Here is a 22,612-nt window from a genome sequence, read left to right on the forward strand (position 1 = left end):
GATAATGATTCATATCTCTAACTTCGTGTTTGATATTGCATACTTGATACGAGTTTTATGTTCATTTTGACCCTTCCTAGCAGTATTATATTCTTGTCAATAGATTTAAGAATATTAATACAACCTCAAACTCGATTTCAACTTCAAATTGAAACATTTATGCGAACAATCCATTCTACATCAAATATTTCAAAAAATGTCCAAAGATTTGCTTTATTGCATAAACGTATTTTAGCTAAATTTTTGGACAAATTTAACCTTCCTCTCTGCACATTGATAACATTATTATTAATTTATTCTTTCCTTTATTAAAATTAATTTTTAATTTGATTTTTTGATGCATGTATAGAAGATATATGAATATATTCTCATGTAATATTATTTATACGTTAATTATTATATATTTTATATTATCTAATATACACAAGGTATATATGGTTTCTATCCACATTAAATGTAGGGTTGTCGACACTAATGTTGAGAGGACGAAAATCACGCATAGTTTGAAAAGAGAGTTTTTCTTTTCCAATTTAAGTTCAAATACGCATCATTAAGAAAAGTAAATAATGCATTATTTATAATTTTATTTTATTATTATTATTATTATGAATCCATGAGAGTAGGGGATTCTTAATATTTAGACCCCTATTTTTGTGAAAATATGAGACCCATGAGGTCATTTATGTAAAATATAGTAACTTTAGATAATAATGAAATAATGGATTTAATGAAAAAAAAATAATATGACAAATATCAATTTACATCTCTGAACTTTGGTGATTGTATCTATTTGAACCATAAATTAATAATTGTATTAATTTAAATCTAATTTCTCAAACTAATAATGGTATCAATTTTTGAACTTTTATAAGCGTATCAATTTAAATCTTGAAATTTTATAAGTGTATCGATTTAAATGTTCAATTATAGTTTATTTAAATAAAATTGTGAAAGTTTAAGTTTTAAAGTGAAAATTTTAGTTTGAGGTTTACATCAATAATATCTAAAAGTTTAAACCGATACAAATAATAATTTTTTATTTAAATTGATACAACCTAAATTGATATTAAAATAATAAATAACAACAATAAGAATAAGGAACGAATTTTAAAAACAATTTTCACCACAGTTCTCGCCTGCAGATTCGGCGGGATCTTTGGGAGCCGTCACCGATCTTTTTCACTGTAACCTCCTACTTGCATTGTTTTGTTAAGGGATCACAAATTATCCCATTTTCCGGCCAACTATGAGCGATATAATATCACCGGCGGTGGATTCCGATTCGAAATTGGGATCAGATCCAACCAGTCGAATCGCCGAAGTGAAGGAGTGGTTGGGATCCGAATTCGGGAGGGCCGGCAAAGAAGTTCCCGATTTCGAATACACCCCTTTTAGCGTCTCTCATTTGCACAATCTCTACACGCTCTCGCAAGCAAAGACACGCACCGCCGAGATTCTGGCCAAAGACTTCCGCCTCAAGGCCGCCGAGTACCGCGCCCAAGGTAAAGACTCTATCTCTGAGTTTTAGGATATTACTGTACTTAATTATTTTTGCTGTTATTGGTTATATATTTGAATTCAAGAGGGTCTTTTTGATTGATAACCCGACCAACAAATGTATGAAATATAACCTTGTGCTTACATCACTATTGTATTTTTAACACATCGTGTTAGGGATAACCATGTGTATAGTAGCCTACACGATGACCATCTTTATCACATTTTTCTCATTTTTCTCATAGTTAGTTGTTTTTTGGGTGACAAAAATGAATATCGCGATAGGGCTGCATGACCATCCCTAGTGCTATACTTTATACAATGTTTATTGTGTTTCCTCATTTTTCTCACAGTTTGTTAATTTTTTTTTTTTGAAAAAGATGAAGATTGCGATAGGGATGGCCATTGCGTTTGGCTAAGATTATAAAATGCGGTCGTGTGTTATGACATAAGCCAGAGGTTATATGTCATAAGTTTGTGAGGGACAGGTCATCAATCATAAAGATCCTCCTGAAAGGATCATCAGTATAAAAACCTCTGCATATTGCCCATTCTTTATTAATAAAGGTTGAGCAAGTTATTTAGTTATTTACTTTCAAGTGTAGTAATATGGGATCAGAGCGATTTTCTTGAATTCTTGTTATCTGGGTGTTTTTCCTTTGATCCAATGGCACCTCCTGAAGAAAGCTTCCATCCGTCTTCATCATCGACGAATCAATCTTCCTCTTCTCGTTCCATTCTTGAACATTATGCTAATATGTACTTTCATCATTCCGATAGTACTAGCATAATTATTGTCTCAAATCTACTCACTGATACGAATTATACATCTTGGAGCCAAGCCATGATTATTGGCCTCATTGTGAAGAACAAGCTTGGCTTTATAAATGGATCCATTACTTGACCTACTGGTGAAATACCACAGCCCTGGATTGTATGCAATAGTGTGGTCACTTCTTGGATCTTGAATTCGTTGTCAAAGGAGATCTCGAGCACTGTTAATTTTTACGATTCTACTTATGATATTTGGCTTTATTTGCAAGAGCGATATAAACGCAAGAATCATCTGCAAGTTTATTAGATTCGATGAGAATTATCCACTCTAACGCAAGGTCAAGATTCTGTTACTACCTATTATGCTAAGCTCAAGACCTTATGACACGAATTAGCATCGTATTGGCCGACCTGTTCTTCTGGACAGTGTACCTGCGGTGGAGTTAAAAATCTTGTTGCTTATTTTCAAACAGAGCACGTTATGACTTTCCTCATGGGCCTGAATGAATCCTTCCATTCCATTCATACTCAGTTGCTCCTGATGGCACCAGAATGTACGATTGCTAGGGCTTTTTCTTCTGTTGTTCAAGAAGTCAAGCAACGTGCTCTTCCTATTTCCTCCACACCACCGGTAAATTTAGTACAAGCTACTGCCCTTCTTGCTAAGAGTTCATCTCCAACTGGATCTTCTGTTACTACTTCCAGTTCTTCTGCTTGTTCTTCTTCAAATTCTGGTAAAGAGAAGGACCATCCAATTTGTACCCATTGTGGTTTCCAAGGCCACACACTTGACCGTTGTTATAAGGTCCATGGATATCCTCTCGGATATTGGACAAATCAGAAAGGCTCCAAAATCTGAAGCTTCACCCTTCTCTGCTCCTTCCTTGGGAAGTTTAACGAATGTACAATGTCAAGGATTGTTACAGATACTGCATTCACACTTAGCATAATGATTCTGCCTCTACTTCTTATGTAGTAGGTATATGTTCTTCTTCTTCCCTAGTTACTAAACAGTGGATGTTGGATTCAGGGGCCTCTTCTCATGTTAACTACTGTAAAATGCTTTTCACTTCACTCAGCCCCATTTCTGGTGTTACTGTGTTATTGCTTAACAACAGTCAGTTTAATGTGGAATTTTCTGGTTCTATTCAAGTTACCCTAGATTTAATATTTCAGAATGCACTTTTTATACCTGAATTGTGGTATAATCTCCTCCCTATCAGTGCGTTGACTGCTTCTTCACTGGTTTTGGTTCAATTTTTTTCTGATTGCTGCATCGTACAGGACAAGTCCTTCATGGATTATATTTGCTTCAAGCTGATTCTTCTCATACTTCAGATTTGTCTAATTCTCTTAATACCAATGCTGTTACTCTTTGGCATGATAGACTTGGTCACCCTAGCTATAACATATCTTGTCTTTAAAGGATTTACTACATTTTTACTCCTTGTAAGGAAAAGCATGTTTGTCCTATATGTCCTTTGGCTAAGCTTAAGGGTGTTATCCATCAATTTTATTTTGTGGGTCATCTTGAATGGAATTCAGTTGTAGAGAGAAAACACTAATATTTACTGAATATTGCACGAGCTTTGTACTTTCAACCGAGAGTTCCCATTCAGTTTTGGGGGAAAAGTTTTCTTACTGCCACTTTTTTTTATCAACAGAATCCTCCAAAATTCTTAATTGGCAAACCCCTTGTTTCCAATCGAATGGCACTTGTGCTGATTATTCCTCTATACGCACTTTTAGATGTCTATGCTTTGCTTCTTCCCTTAGTGCACATCTGTCTAAGTTTCAACCTCGTGCTATTACTCCTGTCTTCATGGGATATCCTCCAGCATTGAAAGGTTACAAACTATATGATATTGAGAAGATAATTTTCTTCATTTCCCGTGATGTTGTCTTTCATGAGAAATATTTCCATTTCACAAAATTGCTCTTCAAGATGATCTCATTGATCCTTTTCCTGATCTTGTAATACTTGTTGTTTTTGAATTTGCTGGTGTTCCCTCTTTGGTCAATAATGGGGCTGGTCCTATTGTTGTTATTGAAGACAATTCTGGTTCTACTGCCTTTACAGAATTTAATGCTCATGTTTCTCCTTCTGATATTGTGACAACTGAAAATTCTATGGAGCATATTCAGCCTGTTGAAAATGTTCAGAATGAAGAAAATACTGCTTGCGAAGGCATAGAAGCTTCTTCTCATACTGTACGCCGTTCTACCCGGATTACAAAATAGCCTTCTTACCTTCGAGAATACAATTGCAATCTTCTTCATGATACTTCTCAGCCCTCCATTCACAATCCTTCTCTCACAAAATTTCCTATACAGAAGTTTATGACTTATGATCGATTGTCTTCTAATTATAGGAATTTTGTTTTTAATATCACCTCTACTTTTCAGCCACAGTTTTACCATCAGGCTGCTGCTTTACAGCAGTGGCGTGATTCTATGAAAGATGAGTTGCTAGCTATGGAGACTAACAAGAGTTGGTCTATTGTTCCTTTTCCTTCCAGTCAGCATTCTATTGATTGTAAGTGGGTCTATAAAGTTAAACACAAGGCTGATGGTTCCATTGAACGGTACAAAGCTCAGTTAGTTGCCAAGGGCTACATTCAACAAGAAGGCCTTGATTATGTTGAAACTTTTTCACCAGTTGCCAAGCTTGTTACTGTTAAATTTTTGCTAACTCTAGCTATTTCTATGAATTGGGAATTAGTTCAATTAGATGTCAACAATACTTTTCTACACGGTGACCTTATTGAAGAAGTCTATATGAATTTACCATTAGGATACAAGCATAATGTTGTTGCTAGCAAGGAGGAGCGTCTAGTTTGCAAGCTTCACAAGTCAATCTGCTTCACAAGTCAATCTATGGGCTTGAACAAACTTCTCGACAGTTGTTTGACAAATTTTCCCATGCTCTCTTGTCACTTGGATTCTCAGAATCCAAATCAGTCTATTTTCTTTTCACTCGTGGCTCTGGACAACATTTTATTACTCTTCTAGTCTATGTAGATGATATTGTGATAATTGGTGCCTCATCTACTAATGTTACGAAGTTGAAACAGTATCTGAAATCTGTTTTCAAACTAAAAGATCTAGGCTGCTTGAAATATTTTGTGGGATTGGAGTTGTCTCATTCTTCTACTGCACTCCTTGTTTCTCAACGTCACTATATCCTCTAGTTGCTTGAAGATATTGTTTTTTGGCAAGTGAACCAGCTCTTCTTCCCATGGATTCATCTATCAAATTACATGTTGATGCTGGTAAACATCTTGAAGATCCTTCTTCTTATAGACAACTTATTGGCAGGCTGTACCTCACAGTTAGTCATCCTGGCATTATGTTTGCTGTTAAGCTCAATCAGTATGTTGCTTGTCCAAGGCACTCTCATTTGGATGTTGTTCACGCTTTACTTAGGTTTTTGAAACCGGGTCAAGGTCTTCTTTTGAAACCTTCAAATTCTTTTCAAATTTGAGATTTTAGTGATGCTGATTGGGCAGCCTGCCTTGATTCGCGCAAGTCAACAACTGGTTTCTGTATATTTCTTGGAGATTCATTAGTCTCTTGGAAATCTAAGAAGCAAAATAATATATCCAAATCATTTGCTGAAGCCGAGTATCGAGTTTAGCTGCTAATAGTAGTGAAATTACTTGGATTGTTCAGCTGTTAAAAGATTTGCAGGTTGTTGTTTCTTCGCCTCCTTTGCTGTTTTGTGATAGCACTGCCGCTATTCACGTTGCTTCCAATCCAGCTTTCCATGAACGAACCAAACATATTGAATTAGGTTGCCATTTTGTTCATGACCATGTAGCCAAAGGAGATGTCAAATTGATGCCTATCTGGACTCATTAACAGTTGGCTAATGTTTTCACTAAAGCATTGCCTTCTTCTTCTTTTAACTTGCTGTTATCGAAGATGTGTGTTTTAAATATCCTAAATCCATCTTGAAGGAGAGTTTTAGGATATTACTGTAATTAGTTATTTTTGCTGTTATTCTGTTATTGGTAACTTACCAACTTGTATTCTCATTAGCTGTATATTGCCCATTCTTTAATAATAAAGGTTGAGCAAGTTATTTACTCTCAAGTGTTGTAGTACTTAGCTTTTGATTGCTGAAATTTGTAATGGGATTTTGTTTGTTGATCGATTTGTTTTTTGGGGCTTTAGCGGCGAGGATCAGAGAGATTTTGGAGAGCGTGGGGATGGCGCAGGAGAATCTACCCTCCAATGTGGTTTCATCGGTGCAAGTTCTTGCGAGTGTGGCGAATTTGTTGAACGTTAGGGATACTGAGCTCAGTAGGTAATGAAATCCCTAAATTTCTTGATGAATTTGTGTTTGAAATTTTGGTGAGTGTTTGATTGAGAGAATGTTAAATGTAGTTTTCTGGTTGCAATGGGGGATATTTCTTTGAGGAAAATAAGTGTTGAGGAGAAGAGGGCAAAGGTGGAGAAGGATTCTAAGGTCCTACTTGATCATACTCGAAAGGCAATAGCTAGATTAACATATTTGAAGAGGTTAGTTTTTGGAGAAATTTCTTTCTTACACCTTTTCTGTGGTGCTTACTAATTTAGTTGGTTTTTGTTATCACTATGATATGAACTCTGTAGAACACTAGCACAACTAGAAGATGATGTAGCCCCATGTGAAGCTCAAATGGATAACTGGAAGACAAATTTAGCTGTAATGGCTGCCAAGGAGAGGCAGTACATGCAGCAATGTGCCAACTACAAGGTACTTGTTTCTTTTTGTTTTTGGTACTTATTATAATAAACAAGATTATGAAGTATATGGACTGGTGGGCATCTGGATACAAGTTTTTCCATAGCATTCAACCCAATGGGTGGCCTCATCATACAGGAATACAGGATGTTTGGAGAGATTCTACAAGTTTTGGGTTGAAAGAAACCGTTCAATGAAAAACTTAGGTCTTGTTTGGTAACCATTTTTTCTTTTTGTTTTTAATTTTTGAAAATTAAGCCCGTAAGCACTGCTTCCATCTCTAAATTTCCTGCTTTCCTATCTACTTTCTACCAATGTTATAAAAAACTAAACATAGTTTTGAAAACTAAAAAAAACAAATAGTTTTTAGAAACTTATTTTTGTTTTATGAATTTTGACTAAGAATTCAACTCTTTTATTAATATAAAAACCATTGTAAGAAAATTGAGAGGAAAGAAACTTAATTTTCAGAAACCATAACCAAAACTAAATGGTTACCAAACGGAACCTTAATAATATAATATCGTCCTTTTTTTCAAGGCTGATCCTTAAGTGGGTAAAGCTTCCTTGGATGTTTGTGGGAGCATGTCATGAACATCATGGAAGGAGTGGCCCTTGATAGTTGATACCCTAGTTGATTTTAAAAAAAAATGCGTTGGAGCATAAATGTATGTGGTATCTTATTGACATTGATGGTAAAGGTGATGAATCTGAACTCTGTTGGTGAATTATGTTGGCATGGCAAAATACGAAAATTCACATTTCTTCTTCATCATAACTGCAAGTTCACAGTTTAGTTTGTAGTGATATCATCATTCTCTTTAGGAAGTTTTCTATAGACTTGTCTCCTTCAAAATGGAGATTCCAACATGTGATTTGATGACACATTTTATGTGACAGGCAATGCTTAATCGTGTCGGTTACTCACCAGATATTAGCCATGGGATACTGGTTGAAATGGCTGAACATAGGAAAGAGTTAGAGAAGAAAACAAAGCCGATGCTTGATACTTTAAGGAGCTACCAAGATCTCCCCCCTGTAATTCATTCCCCATTTCTCATACACTGCCAATTTGATGTGTATATGGTTCTTGAATTTGATGTGTATATGGTTCTTGAACCTTTTAATTTCACCAGAAGAGAAAAATAAAAGGATTAAACTTTGAATTTTTGTCTTAATTACAGGATAAAGCTTTGGCTGCTTTAGCGATTGAGGACAAAAAAAGACAGTATGCTGCAGCTGAAAAGTATCTTGAAGATGTTCTTCATTCTGCACTCACCACGACACAGTAGCTTCTCTTCATCGACAGTCTAACCTTATCGGTAAATTGTTGGTTTGTTTGTGTATATTAATGTTAGTAGAAGATAATCAAGAGATGCATAGTCAATATTCATGATTATGACTTTAGGAACCGAGTATATTTTCTAACATTATGACATTAGGAGCTTTTGAGTTCCTTGTAATGAATATAGCTTATTTTTGTTATTGAAAATGATACGTACGTAGGTTTGAAGAGCTTGGTTAACAATCGTTGATGCAGAATTGAAAGAAAATTATGATTGAATTGATATTATCTAAAGTAAACTCTAAAAAAAAGTTTTTAAGCACTTAAAAAGAATTTATGCTGGGAGAAAATTCATTAATCTTTTCATTGGAGAGATGTTTAGCTGATATGTCACAGGACAGAAGAGTGGTATAGAATTTTTCGAACTTTTCTCGTGCAGCCTAAGGAGGTTTCTTAATCAACCTTAAGATTTGGACCCAATTTTCCCCGAAGGATATACTCAATTGCTCACAAATACCAATATAGGCGCTTGCTAGTTCACAGCTTTGAGAGAGGGAAGAGAGAACACGATGGTTGTAGAAATATAAATATTTTTATTGATAAACACTATTGAAAAACCACACTATACAAGACTTGGGAGCAATAGCTCTTTGCAAGAGCACTCTACTTAGAGAGAACAAAAGCATAAAAGGAGAGTACTGTTGTGTGTTTGGACAACCCTCAAACTACACCATTTACAGGCGTGGGAGGAGGAAAAGTAGACTAAATGATGTAAGAAGAATGGGATTAATTGAGTTTGACAATATTCTAAGTTAATTCCATTTTTACTCTCACTTGTAATAAAACTTTATAAATAAGAACATTCCTCTCTTGTACGAAACACATTATCATTCTAATAAAAGATCCACAATCTTGGTTTTTAGAGGATTACTCCTTGAGGCTACTTAGGTTATGTTAATTTGGTATCAAAGAAACTGCCTGGACCAATGTTGACTACCGTTGGTGAAAGATCGGAAAACTCTTGGTGACGTCGATCACAAGAGGGAGCTTTGTAAGTTGTGCTTGTTGCGGAACAACCCACATCTAATTAGTGAGAACCATTGAAATTCCAAGAAAAAAAAAGAAGAAACCAAAGATTTTTCAAAATTTTGTAAGAATGGACTATTGTCGATTAAAGATGTCTAGGAAAAAAAATATAGTAATTGGTATGAGCAAGAAAATCAAATTACTTCAAAAAACAAAGCTATAATTCTGACTCAAGTGATTCAGAAGAAGAATTCCAACATACTAATTTTGCCCATGCTCGATTTTCTCAAAGAACTTATTATTTTCCACATTGGAAATTTGGTTCTAGTGTTCTAGTTATTTCAATGACATTTCTAAGGCAGTTTGAGATGGAATAAGAAGATAACAATATCGAAAAAAGGCCCAACGATCCAATCAAACCCATTTTCCAAGAAATCGAGGTAAAGATTGGGAATTAGATGAATTAAAGAATCATTAAGATTCATCAAGAATGCAGCCCAAGAAGAACATTCAAGATTCAAAATTACTCTTTTGGTTATGAAACACGATCAAGAAAATCAATAGATGAGTCCTATGTCCACTATGAGATCGAAACATATCCAAGAATTCAATAAAATGACTTCTTTGATCTTACAACATTGGAAGAAATAAAGAAAACAACAAAAAAAAAATCCAACATTCATTAGGAAAAATGACCCAACATATTGATCAATTATCAATTCCTTTGCAAGAATTCAAGAACGGATTGATTTCATATACAGAAGAAAAACAAAGGAATTACGTTTGGAAAATTTTCAAATAGAAAATTTTGAAGATAAATTTGAGAAAAATCTTGTTGAGACCCATGTAGTTGATGGAGGTGATTGAGGCAAAAATCATGTGGACGAAGTTGAAGATCAAAAAGAAGAATTTGAAAATGTAGATTCGGAAGTAGTCTTGAGTGAAGAAGAGAAATCCAACGAAGAAGATGGAAAAGAGGTATCAAATATTGAAACTCTAAACGTCGAGGCTGAAGTCAAAAAATTGACCATAAGTACACACTGGTTGTGTTGGAAAACATTTACTATAACATCAAAGATCTTAAAGCAAAAGATGAAAAAAAATGTGATTCTTGAAGGGATATCTTCGATAGCTTATTCTTTTGTGGTTGGTCTTATGATTACGGTTTTAAATGAGCTTGATGGAAACTTCATTTTTGAGTTTATGGCCGATGGAGAAGTTCAACTTTTGGTGGCAATATTGGATTTTTTGTCTCAGATTTACTTCTTTAATCAGAATAATTTTGTTCAAAATGTAGGAGGTTGATTTGGCCATATATCACTGAATGAGTTTATTTTACTTATTAATCGTTTCATTTTTTTTCTTTTTAAAACTCTAGGACGAGTTTTCTTTTTGGAGGGGTAGAATGATGGAAGAAGAATAGGGCTTATTTGGGTAATTAGACAATATTCTAGGTTAATTACCTTTTTACCCACACTTGCAATAAAACTCTATAAATAAGAACATTCCTCTCTTGTATGTAACACATTATCATTCTAATAAAAGATCCACAACCTTGGTTCTTGGAGGATTACTCCTTAATGCTACTTAGGCTACATCACTAAATGAGTGGGGAGTGGCCTTGGTGGGGAAAACCACCCACTAGCCTTGAGAATCGACCACTTCTCCCATGACAAGGCAACTTCCCCTATTATTTAGGGGTGTTGCAAGGTCATGTCTACTACTTCCTGATTACTCTCCCTTAATCCATTTTTTTTATTCTATTGACGCCACCTTGGTTGTGGGTCCATCGTCACGTGTCCTTTGGTTGGCCATGATGGTGCCACGTGACACTTGTGAACCTCCAGCAGTCCACGGTGATCCTTAGGCCTAGAGTCACCCAGACCAAGATGCTAGAATGTACCATGGCACTATTGGGAACCGTAGTTAATGGGAAATTTGATATGACATCGATAGTTGAGTCGATTAAGGAGGTTGGGGACTATAGTTAAACGACTTTCAATTCTGTTGGGGGAAGTTTTGATTTAAAAGAAGAAAGAAATGGAAAGAGAGGGCATTGAAGAACTGAATATCTTGAGTGAGGGAAGTGAGCTCTCGAGGGTGGGAGTTCGGGTTAGTCTGTCGTGTAGAAATAGTCGAGGTACCATTCATCGCCTACTTCATCTACTAAGCGATCGTGTAGTTGCGGTAAGCGATCACATAGTGTGTGTAAGCGATCGTGTAGAGATTGTGAGCGATCGTGTAGTGAATGTAAACAATCGTTTAGTGTTTGTAAGCGATCGTGTAGCAAGATTAAGCGATCGTGTAGTTGTTGATCGACATTCATCATCTAGTAAAGTACATGTCCATCGTTTAGCTATTATGTTATACGATCGTGTCATCACACTTAATCAATGAATACACTTTAAAGGATCAGTTTCCTATCAAATTGGTATCAGAGCAACAACTTGGGCAGACATGGCTTAGAAACGATTTAAGGAAAAGCTGGAGTTACTAGACCAGGAGATATTGTTGGGGTTGATGCCCTAAAATCTCGTGTCCTGTAGTTTGTAAACTGTTTGTATGAACGCTTGTGATGTACAATATATGATATTTTACTTCACTTCTTGATTTTGTTCAGTTGTGTTGTTTTATTTGCTGTACCACAAACCAATAAACCTAAAATCCCTGGTTATCTGGATATAACTTAAGCATGTATGTGGTGACATACAAGTGGATTATGTGTTAAGTGATAACCAAAATGGTCTGTAGTATATGGATATAGGAGGGAAACCTTATCCTAGTAACGCTACGTGGTCACAAGTGTTGTGATTTGTCATAGATGGTCTGATCTTGATCATTCGTGTAGGGGAGATGTGAGCGGGGGCGTCCTAAACAAAGAGTTTGTATAAGACCAGACCACGAAGTGTTAACATCTCGTTATATACCACCGTTCATGGCAGAGACTTCACTTTACTAGGATGACTATAGGTAACATGACCTCAATTATGAGTGAGTTGGAAACTCTTGCCATTGAGGGTAGTCCTTTGATTTGCATGGATGCGAGTGACCAGGTTGCTGACTCAAACCTATCAATTTGGGGATTCGTCTGATTTGGGAGTTGGGAACTCAGCTACACAAGATGGAATTCACTCATTCGTCGAAGCAGGGGCAGGTAGATAGATAACTCCCTTAAGGGTTGATTCCAGGGCTTGAACGATGTGGCACCACACACCTTCTCTTGGCCCGAGAGGTGTTCACACATAGTTGGACTATGTTGTATTGTTCATTAGAGGAATCAGTGGTACTTAAAGAGTGAGATGTAACTATAAGGGCAAAACGGTATATTGGCCCAGCTGTACTTACGAGTATCTGTGAAGGGTCATCATACTCATAACTGGTTATATCCGATGGACACAGAAATATATCTGTGGTAAGAAGAGTTCAGCTGTTGGTCTTTAATGGAATGCCTGGCAGTTAACGGATGGTGGATTTCGTGGCTAAAGAGTTTAGTCAGCTATTCACGTACCATTGGAGCTTCGAGCCATAGGTCCATAAGGTCCCCTTGGTAGCTTGGATAAAGTTGAGAATCAATTTTTGGGTCAGTTTGAAATGTTCAAATTGACAAGATGGAGTTCGATTATATATGATATAATTGAACTGGTTAACTATATACGATATAATTGACTAAATGTATGAGATACATTATTTTGGAGGAAATTAGATATAAATATGATTTATATCAAGTAGGGGAGAAATTACTATAGCAGATATGTGATATCAAACTATAGGTTAAGAATATAATTATATTCATTATATAATTGAATAGGCAGTTGTGAGATAATTGGCCGAGAATTTCTCCTAAATCGTGCGAAAGTGAGAAAATTAAATTCGGTTATTGTAACTGAAGAATAAAATGAAATTTGGTTTCATTTTGTGAGAGACGCAGAAATTTTCTCACGGTGTGAAAACGTCATGATCGCTTAATGTTGAGAGCATATATAATAGTGCCCATTGCCTAAACGATCGCACACCCGCACATTAAACGATCGCACGCGATTTCTAAACGATCAATCACCTTCTCTAAACGATAGCTTAGTGCGCCGAGCTGATTTAAACGATCACTTACTATTTACTAGACGATCGCTTAGTAAAACCTACACGATCGTGTACCTTTTCCTAAACGACAAGCACCTGACTATACGATAGTCATCTACTATCTCCCAACTTTGGCACTTTCGATTAGGGAACATCAATCTTAATAGGATTGAGAGATTGGTGAAGAATGACCTTTTAAGTGAGTTAGAAGAAAATTCTTTACCGGTGTGTGAATCTTGCCTTGAGGGTAAGATGACCAAAAGACCTTTTACTGGAAAAGGTTATCGAGCCAAAGAGCCTCTTGAGTTAGTACATTCTGATCTTTATGGACCTGTGAATGTGCGAGCCCGAGGTGGCTATGAGTATTTTATCAGTTTTACTGATGATTACTCTAGGTATGAGTATGTTTATTTTATGCAACAGAAGTCTGAATCCTTTGAAAAGTTCAAAGAGTTCAAGGCTGAAGTTGAAATGCATTAGATAGACGGATTAAAACACTTCGTTCAGATCGAGGTGGATATTTTTTGGATTCAGCATTCCAGGACTATTTGATAGAACATGGAATCGTTTCCCAACTCTCAGCACCGGGTACACCTCAGCAGTATGGTATACCGGAGAGGAGAAATAGAACCTTGTTGGAAATGGTTCGTTCGATGATGAGTTACGCTTATTTACCGGACTCGTTTTGGGGTTTTGCAGTGGAGATTGTGGTATACATACTCAATTGTGTTCCCTCCAAGAGTGTTATGAGAACACCTCTGGAGTTGTGGAACGGGCGTAAAACTAGTTTACATCACTTTCGCATTTGTGGTGAGGCAAATCCCAAGAAGTTGGAACCACGGTCGAGGTTATGCCTCTTCCAAAGGTACACAAGGGGGTTATTTTTATGATCCATTGGAAAATAGGGTATTTGTTTCTACGAACGCTGCTTTCTTGGAGTAAGATCATATTAAGGAGCACAGTCCACAAAGTAAAGTCGTGTTGCGTGAGCTTTCCAATGAAACTACTGAAACTTCAACAAGAGTTGTTGAAGAGCCTGCTTCATCAGCAAGAGTTGTTAATGTAGTTCATCTAGTTGGTCGGTTCCACCTCAAGAGTTGAGGGAACTTCAACGCAGTGGGAGGGTTGCGAACCCGCCCGTTTTCTATCTGGGTTTCACGAAAATCCTTGCTATGGTAGTAGATGGCGACATTGAGGATCCATTGTCTTATCAGAAGGCAATGGAGAATGTTGACTAGGATGAATGGGTCAAGGCCATGGATCTCGAGATGGATTCGATGTACTTCAACTCAGTATCGGATCTTGTAGATCAATCTGACGGGGTAAAATCTATAGGTTGTAAATGGATCTACAAGCGCAAATGGGGTGCTGATGGGAAAGTGGAAACTTTCAAGGCTCGACTTGTGGCAAAGGGTTATACCTAGGTAGAGGGAGTCAACTATGAGGAGACCTGTTGCCATGTTAAAGTCGATTCGCATCCTCCTGTCCATTGCAGCTTATTATAAATATGAGATCTGAAAAATGGACGTCAAGATGGCCTTTCTGAATGACAATCTTGAGGAGACCGTTTACATGGTGCAACCCGAGGGATTCATAGCCTAAGGTCAAAAGCAAAAGGTTTGCAAGCTGAATCGGTCCATTTATGGGCTGAAACAGGTCTAGATCTTGGAACATACGATTTGATACCGCGATCAAGTCACATGGCTTTGACCAAAACGTTAATGAACCTTGTCTCTACAAGAAGATCATCAACGCTTCAGTAGTATTCTTAGTGTTGTATGTATACGATATACTACTCATTGGGAATGATGTATGTCTACTGACTACAGTTAAGAACTGGCTAGCGATCCAATTCCAAATGAAAGATTTGGGAAAGGCTCAGTTTTTTCTGGGTATATAGATCTTTCGGGATCGTAAGAACAAAGTGCTAGCACTGTCTCAGGCATCATACATTGACAAGATGTTACTCGAGTACTCGATGCAAGACTCCAAGAGGGGCCTACTACCATTCAGACATGGAGTTACATTTGTCTAAGGAAATGTGTCCTAAGACGCCTCAAGAGGTTGAGTGAGACGAGTCCCATATGTGTCTGTCGTTGGCAGTTTGATATACGCGATGCTCAGTACTCGACCAGACATCTACTACGTTGTGGACATAGTCAGTAGGTATCAATTTAACCCAGGCCAGGGTCACTGGACAACAGTGAAGAACATTCTCAAGTATCTTTAGAGAATGAGGGAGTACATGCTCGTGTATGGATCTAGGGCCTTGGTAGGGAAAACCACCCACTAGCCTTGAGAATCGACCACTTCTCCTATGACAAGGCAACTTCCCCTATTACTCAAGGGAGTTGCATGGTCATGTCTACTACTTCTTGATTACTCTCCCCCACTCCATTTTTTTTATTCTATTGCCGCCACCTTGGTTGTGGGTCCATCATCACGTGTCCTTCTTTGGTTGGCCATGATGGTGCCATGTGACACTTGTGAACCTCCAGTAGTCCACGGTGATCCTTAGGCCTAGAGTCACCTAGACCAAGATGCTAGAGTGGACCATGGCATTATCGACGTGTGTGCTTGGCCTATGCCATCGGACCCCCGTGCGTTGGTCGTGCACGCGCGCGCCTCCTTCGCATTCCACCTGTGCGCGCGCTCATATGTTGGCCCCTTGTGGCCTGCACGCGTCGAACCCATCGTCGGTTGATGCCTGCATGGTTGAGCGCCTGGGTGGCATGTGGGGCCCTTGGTGTCGCCAGAATGTCTCTGCTCCACAACGTCTTCGTAGGTGCACACTCGCTTGTTCGTTCATTCCTCTTGGTCGAGGTCTAGGCCCACCTGACTCTCTACTTGCCTACTCTCAGGTGGGTCGTGTCACACGTTAGCTTGGCCTTTGTCAAGGCATTGTCTCGGTCCGCATGGTTCTGAAATCCTCGGTCAGTCTACCCGTTACGACATGTCTAGTCACACTCGAACCTTCATAGGTGTTCATATTGAGTTTTAGGGGTCTGAGAAACCTCGCCCGGCTGAGCTTCAACATCTTTATTGGAGGTTGCTTCCCACATCTTGTCTTATTTTAGCAAAAAGAAGAAAGGTAATTGAGTTAAGCAAATAATTGAAACATTTATTGGTTCTACCTCGCTCAACCTAACCCTTACTGGTGAGTTATTCTCAGGCACAACATGGCATCGCCCATTTGATGCCTTGTTTCTAGAGCCTGTTGCATAGCTCCTCAGCCTCCCTGACAATTTCAGAAAAGGGCCACTCGTGGGTCCATTTGTGCCCAGATTGCCCCATCCAGACAATCTTCAGAATGGTGATCAAAATTGCACAGTGAGCACTTGTTGATATCAAATTGACTTGAACACATGCTAAAATCATTGTCATCACTATCACTGTTGATCTGAATGACAATCTCTGGTATCAAGTTTTAAGCTGAATCTTGACCCACCAACTGCTTTAGCACAGGGACATTGATGACAACGATCCTAGAATGTGTTCAAGCCAGTTGGACATCAACGAGTGATCACTATGCAATGTTGATCACCATCCTGAAGATTTTTTGGATGTGGCAATCTGGGGTGGACCCACGATGTCTCATTTTCTAAAATCGACTGGGAGGTTGATAAGTTATGCAATAGGCTCCAAAAACAAGACATCAACAGTTGGGGACTGCAGTTAATGGGAAATTTGACATGACATCGATAGTTGAGTCGGTTAAGGATGTTGGGGACCACAGTTAAACGACTTTCAATTCTGTTAGGGGAAGTTCTGATTTAAAAGAAGAAAGAAACAGAAAGAGAGGGCATTGAAGAACTGAATATCTTGAGTGAGGGAAGTGAGCTCTCGAGGGTAGGAGTTCGGGTTAGTCTGTCATGTAGAAACAACCGAGGAGTACCATTCATCGCCTACTTTATCTACTAAATGATTGTGTAGAAGAGCCTCAGCGATCGTGTAGTTGCGGTAGGCGATCGCATAGTGTTTATAAGCGATCGTGTAGAGATTGTAAGCGATCATGTAGTGAATGTAAACGATCGTTTAGTGTTTGTAAGCGATCGTGTAGCAAGATTAAGCGATCGTGTAGTTGTTGATCGACATTCATCGTCTAGTAAAGTACGTGTCCATCGTTTAGCTGTTATGTTATACGATTGTGTCATCACACTTAATCAATGAATACAATTTAAAAGATCAATTTCCTATCAAATTGGTATCAGAGCAATAACCTGGGCAGGCATGGCTAAAAAACGATTTGAGGAAAAGCTGGAGTTATTAGACCAGGAGATATTGTTAGGGTTGATGCCCTAAAGTCTCGTGTCCTGTAGTTTATAAACAGTTTGTATGAACGCTTATGATGTATAATATATGATATTTTACTTCACTTCTTGATTTTGCTCAGTTGTGTTGTTTTATTTGCTTTATCACAAACCAATAAACCTAAAATCCCTGGCTATCTGGATGTAATTTAAGCATGTATGTGGTAACATACAAGTGGATCATGTGTTAAGTGATAACCAAAATGGTTTGTAGTATATGGATATAGGAGGGAAACCTTATCCTGGTAACGTTATGGATGCGGCCCGCTTTGTGGAATGGTCATAAGTGTTGTTATTTGTCACAGATGGTCTGATCTTGATCATTCGTGTAGGGGATATGCGAGCGGGGCGTCCTAAACAAAGAATTTGTATAAGACCAGACCACGAAGTGTGAACATCTTGTTATATAACACCGTTCATGACAGAGACTTCACTTCACTAGGATGACCATAGGTAACATGACCTCAATTCTGAGTGAGTTGGGAACACTTGCCATTGAGGGCGGTCCTTTGATTTTCATGGGTGCGAGTGGCTAGGTCGCCGACTCAAACCTACCACTTTGGGGCTTCGTCTGATTTGGGAGCTGAGAACTCAGCTACACAAGATGGAATTCACTCCTTCCCGGAAGTAGGGGCAAGTAGATAGATAGCTCCCTTAAGGGCTGATTCCAGGGCTTAAACGATGTGGCGCCACACACCTTCTCTTGGCTCGAGAGGTGTTCACACATAGTTTGACTATGTTGTATTGTTCATTAGAGGAATCTGTTGAAATACGTTGAATTAGCCCTAAGGGCATTTTTGTAATTTATACTATTTTTGCTAAATTAGGGTTTCACCTCATCTTATTTATATCTGAGGTTGGGATCTATTGTATGTATGTCATTAAAATAATAAGGCCTTTTCTATCGTGGTTTTCTTCCCTGAATTAGGGTTTTCCACGTAAACTTCTTGTGTCGTTTCTTTCTTTTCTATTTCAATATGGTATCAGAGCAAGGTGATGAAACCCTAGCCCCAATAGAAGAAACTCAGTCATCAAATTTGATAAGTGAAGGTACACTGGCAGACACGACTAATGTGGTTGTGATTCAAGCAGCATTTGATCGGTATCTCCGAACCATCATCCCAGGCGGCGCAGCCGAACAGCTCCAGCCGGCGTGCCGATCAGCTCCCAGACGCAGCAGACATAGCCGTTCCAGCCGAACATCATCGATGAAAGTCCCTCGACTTCGCATGCGATCGGTTCTTCCACTTCGCACACGCTCGATACTTCGACTTCGCACACGATCGGCCCTTCGACTTCGCATTGGATCGGATTTACTCCAGGCGGTCGTGGGTTTGCTCCAGCTACCGGGTCGGGTCAGATCGCGCGCGTTTTCTTCAACCCAACAGTCGATCGTCGAGCTCTCTGTCCGTTACCCACCGTTGCAACTGTCTGGGAGCAATGCCGATCACGGACTGCCGTATTTTGCACCGGTGGACTTCCGGAAGTAGCCTCTTCATAGTACCATAGTGGACAACCTCTTCCTCATGTGTACCCAGTTCAACCTCAGTTTCAAATGGGTGATTCCATTGAAGAAAATCCCATGACCTATGGACAGAAACATTCCAGATATGAATCTCATGGGGAACTCCAACAACAATTCGTTAGTCTCCAATAATAGATGGCCGCCCTTGGAGCCAGATTGAATGACCATGATTCTTCCCCGATGTATTCAGCAAATTCGGTATCAATGTTTTCTACTCTTCCTACTACTAATCTTTTATCTGGGACTATAGAAAATTTTGCAGGAATGATCACGGGAGAAAAGCTGAATGGACAAAATTACTTTTCTTGGTCCCAAACAATTAAAATGGTTCTTGAGGGACGCCATAAGCTTGGATATTTGACTGGAGAGATACCATGACCGAATCCTGGGGATCCTCAAGAGTGTGTCTGGAAGGTAGAGGATTCTTTGCTCCGCTCGATGTTGATCAGTAGCATGGAACCGCAAATTGGGAAACCTTTACTCTATTCAACCACTACCCGAGATATTTGGGATACAGTCCGACGGTTATATTCGAGGCATCATAACGCATGCCGCCTGTATACTCTACATAAACAGGTTCATGAATGCAAACAAGGGAGCATGGATGTAACGTCATACTTCAGCAAGATGTCGTTGTTATGGCAAGAAATGGATCTATGTCGGGAGATCATCTGGAACTGCCCGCAAGATGGAATTCAATACTCAAAGATAGAAGAGGTTGAGCGTGTGTATGATTTTTTTGCAAGGTTGCACCCCAAATTTGATACAGTTCGGAGTCGAATACTAGGGCAGAAACCAATATCGTCTCTCATGGAGGTCTGTTCAGAGGTTAGATTGGAAGAAGATAGATCAAGTGCAATGAATGGGCCGGGTGTTACCACTGTAGAGTCAGCTGCCTTTGGGGTGAAATCCGCTGGATCTGATGGTGACAAGCAGAATAGTAAAACACCCCCAGTGTGTGAGCATTGCAAAAAATAGTGGCACACGAAGGATCAGTGCTGGAAATTGCATGGTCGCCCTCCGAATGACAAGTCAAAATCTGGTCGTGCTCTAGTGAGGGAATCAATTGAGGGGGCCGCACAACCTCAGACACAACCTCCAGTGACCAACCCTGATGATTCAGGTACCATAGGGATCGAAATAGTTGCTCAATCAGGTAACCCTCAATCGTTTAGTTTCCTTGTTAAAGGGAATGAGTTATGGATTCTAGATTCAGGAGCGACCGATCACTCGACCGACTCATCCGACCGATTTCTCTCATACTATCCAAGCGTTGGAAATGAGAGGATTCGAATTGCGGATGAGTTATTCGCTCCTGTTACTGGAAAAGCCAGACTGTCACCATTTCAGGGATTAACTCTACAAAATGTCCTACATGTGCCCAAAATTTCTTACAACTTGTTATCAATAAGTAAAATTACAAAAAATTTGAACTGTAAAGTTGTCTTCTCACTAGATGCTACTTTGTTTCAGGACTTGAGCTCGAGGAATACGATTGGCATTGCCCGATATGACAGAGGCCTCTATTTCCTTTCTGAAGATGCTTCATCTTGGAGCTTGTTTATGATTAGTCTTTTATCTTCTTTTACTATGTCTGAAACAAATTATTTATCGTGGCATTTTCATCTTGGACATCTGAGTTTTCAATATATGCGATATTTGTTTCCTCATTTATTCCATAATGTGAATGTTTCTTCATTATCTTGTGATGTCTGTATACGTGCTAAACAACCTCGTGTGTCTTTTGTTTCTCAGCCCTATAAACCTACCCAGCCTTTCCACCTTGTCCACAGTGATGTTTTGGGTCTCTCAAACATCTCTACCCTGTCTGGTAAACGGTGGTTTGTAACTTTCATCGATGACCATACCTGACGTACATGGGTATATCTCCTTGCTGATAAGTCCGAGGTTCTACCTACCTTCAAACAGTTCTATACCATTATATTAACACAGTTCAACACAAAGATTGTCATTCTTCGGAGTGACAATGGTCGTGAGTTTGTCAATCACACCCTACAGGAATTCCTACCGTCAAAAGGGGTCAGCCATCAGAACTCGTGTGCGTATACTCCACAACAAAACGGGGTGGTTGAACGGAAAAATCGCCATCTTATTGAAGTTGCTCGTTCCTTGATGATTCCAACGTCTCTCCCTTCGTACCTGTGGGGAGATGCGGTTCTTACCGCAGCTCATCTCATTAATAGAATGCCTTCACGAGTTCTAAAGTTTCAAACCCCTCTTGAGTGCTTCAAAGAGTCCTATCAGTCTACTCGTCTTATTCTTGAGGTTCCTCTTCGTGTGTTTGGGTGTACAACTTTTGTTCATACTCATGGTCCACACCGGACTAAGTTTGCTCCACGAGCTACAAAATGTGTGTTTGTCGGGTATCCCCTTCATCAGCGAGGCTATAAATGCTTTCACCCATCTTCCAGAAAATATTTTGTCACTATGAAAATAAACGTTCTTTCCCGTTAGTCATCTTCAGGGGGAGACCACGAATGAAGAGACTAATAGTTCCACATGTTCCGTACCTATTAGTTTCAATCTTGAGCCTAGTCCTAATATTCCTGAACTTGAGCCTAGTCCGAATATTCCTTGGACCCAGTCTACCTAGTCTTGAACCTAATTCTGCTCTTGTTGTTCCCATGTCTGTCCTTCGTTCTAGACAAGTGCCCTGGATAACATACTATAGGAAGAATCTCAGAAAGGAAATTCAGGAAACCTTTGGTGTTCCATCGGAAAGTGTCCAAGCGTCGGAACCAGCTCAGGTTCAAGATCCTGTTGTTTTAGAGGAGATTCTTGAAGAGAAATCTGAGAACATAGAAAATGATGAGACGAGCTCAGAGAAGGTTGAAATTTCAGGAGGTAATGAGGTGCTAAAAGATCCTCAAGAAGATGCAGAATTGTCTCAGAAGTCTGATACTGAAGAGAGACAGGCGAAAACTAACAATTATGATACCATTATGGATATGCCAATTGCTCTGAGAAAGGGAACCAGGTCATGTACAAAGTACCCTTTGCATAGTTTTCTGACCTATAGTAACTTATCTCCTGGTTTTAAGGCTTTCACTACTCAACTGGATACTCTAGCAATACCTACCAGTGTACATGCGGCCATGGAAGTTCCCGAGTGGAAAGCAGCAGTAATGGAGGAAATGAGAGCTCTCGAGGTAAATAAGACTTGGGAGTTAGTAGCTCTCCCTAGAGGTCATAGAACAGTTGGTTACAAATGAGTGTTCATAGTGAAGTATAAGTCTGACGGAACGCTCGAGAGATATAAGGCCAGGTTAGTTGCTAAAGGGTTCACTCAGACGTATGGGATTGATTATTCAGAAATTTTTTCCCCAGTGGCTAAGTTAAACACGATTCGTGTTCTTCTGTCTATCGCC

General features: G+C 39.0%; 1 protein-coding gene across 2 annotated transcripts; it reads left to right on the forward strand.

Annotated features, from left to right (window-relative positions):
* The first annotated feature begins 1,086 nt into the window (after positions 1–1,086).
* On the forward strand, positions 1,087–20,897 carry LOC120072500 (AUGMIN subunit 1-like). Of its 2 annotated transcripts, XM_039024869.2 has the most exons (7): positions 1,087–1,502; positions 6,448–6,580; positions 6,661–6,795; positions 6,889–7,012; positions 7,901–8,038; positions 8,185–8,322; positions 20,697–20,897. In XM_039024869.2, exons 1-6 carry the CDS (start codon positions 1,247–1,249, stop codon positions 8,290–8,292), a joined length of 894 nt encoding a protein of 297 aa, XP_038880797.1. In that variant the 5' UTR covers positions 1,087–1,246; the 3' UTR covers positions 8,293–8,322; positions 20,697–20,897. The 2 variants fall into 2 exon arrangements, with proteins under 2 accessions (XP_038880797.1, XP_038880798.1); XM_039024870.2 differs by lacking the exon at positions 20,697–20,897 and having other exon boundaries at positions 8,185–8,528.
* The last annotated feature ends 1,715 nt before the right edge of the window (positions 20,898–22,612 follow it).

This window comes from Benincasa hispida, chromosome 3, assembly GCF_027475165.1.
Source record: "Benincasa hispida cultivar pf3 chromosome 3, pf3_genome.v1.1, whole genome shotgun sequence".
In the NCBI taxonomy this organism is placed as follows: Eukaryota; Viridiplantae; Streptophyta; class Magnoliopsida; order Cucurbitales; family Cucurbitaceae; genus Benincasa; species Benincasa hispida.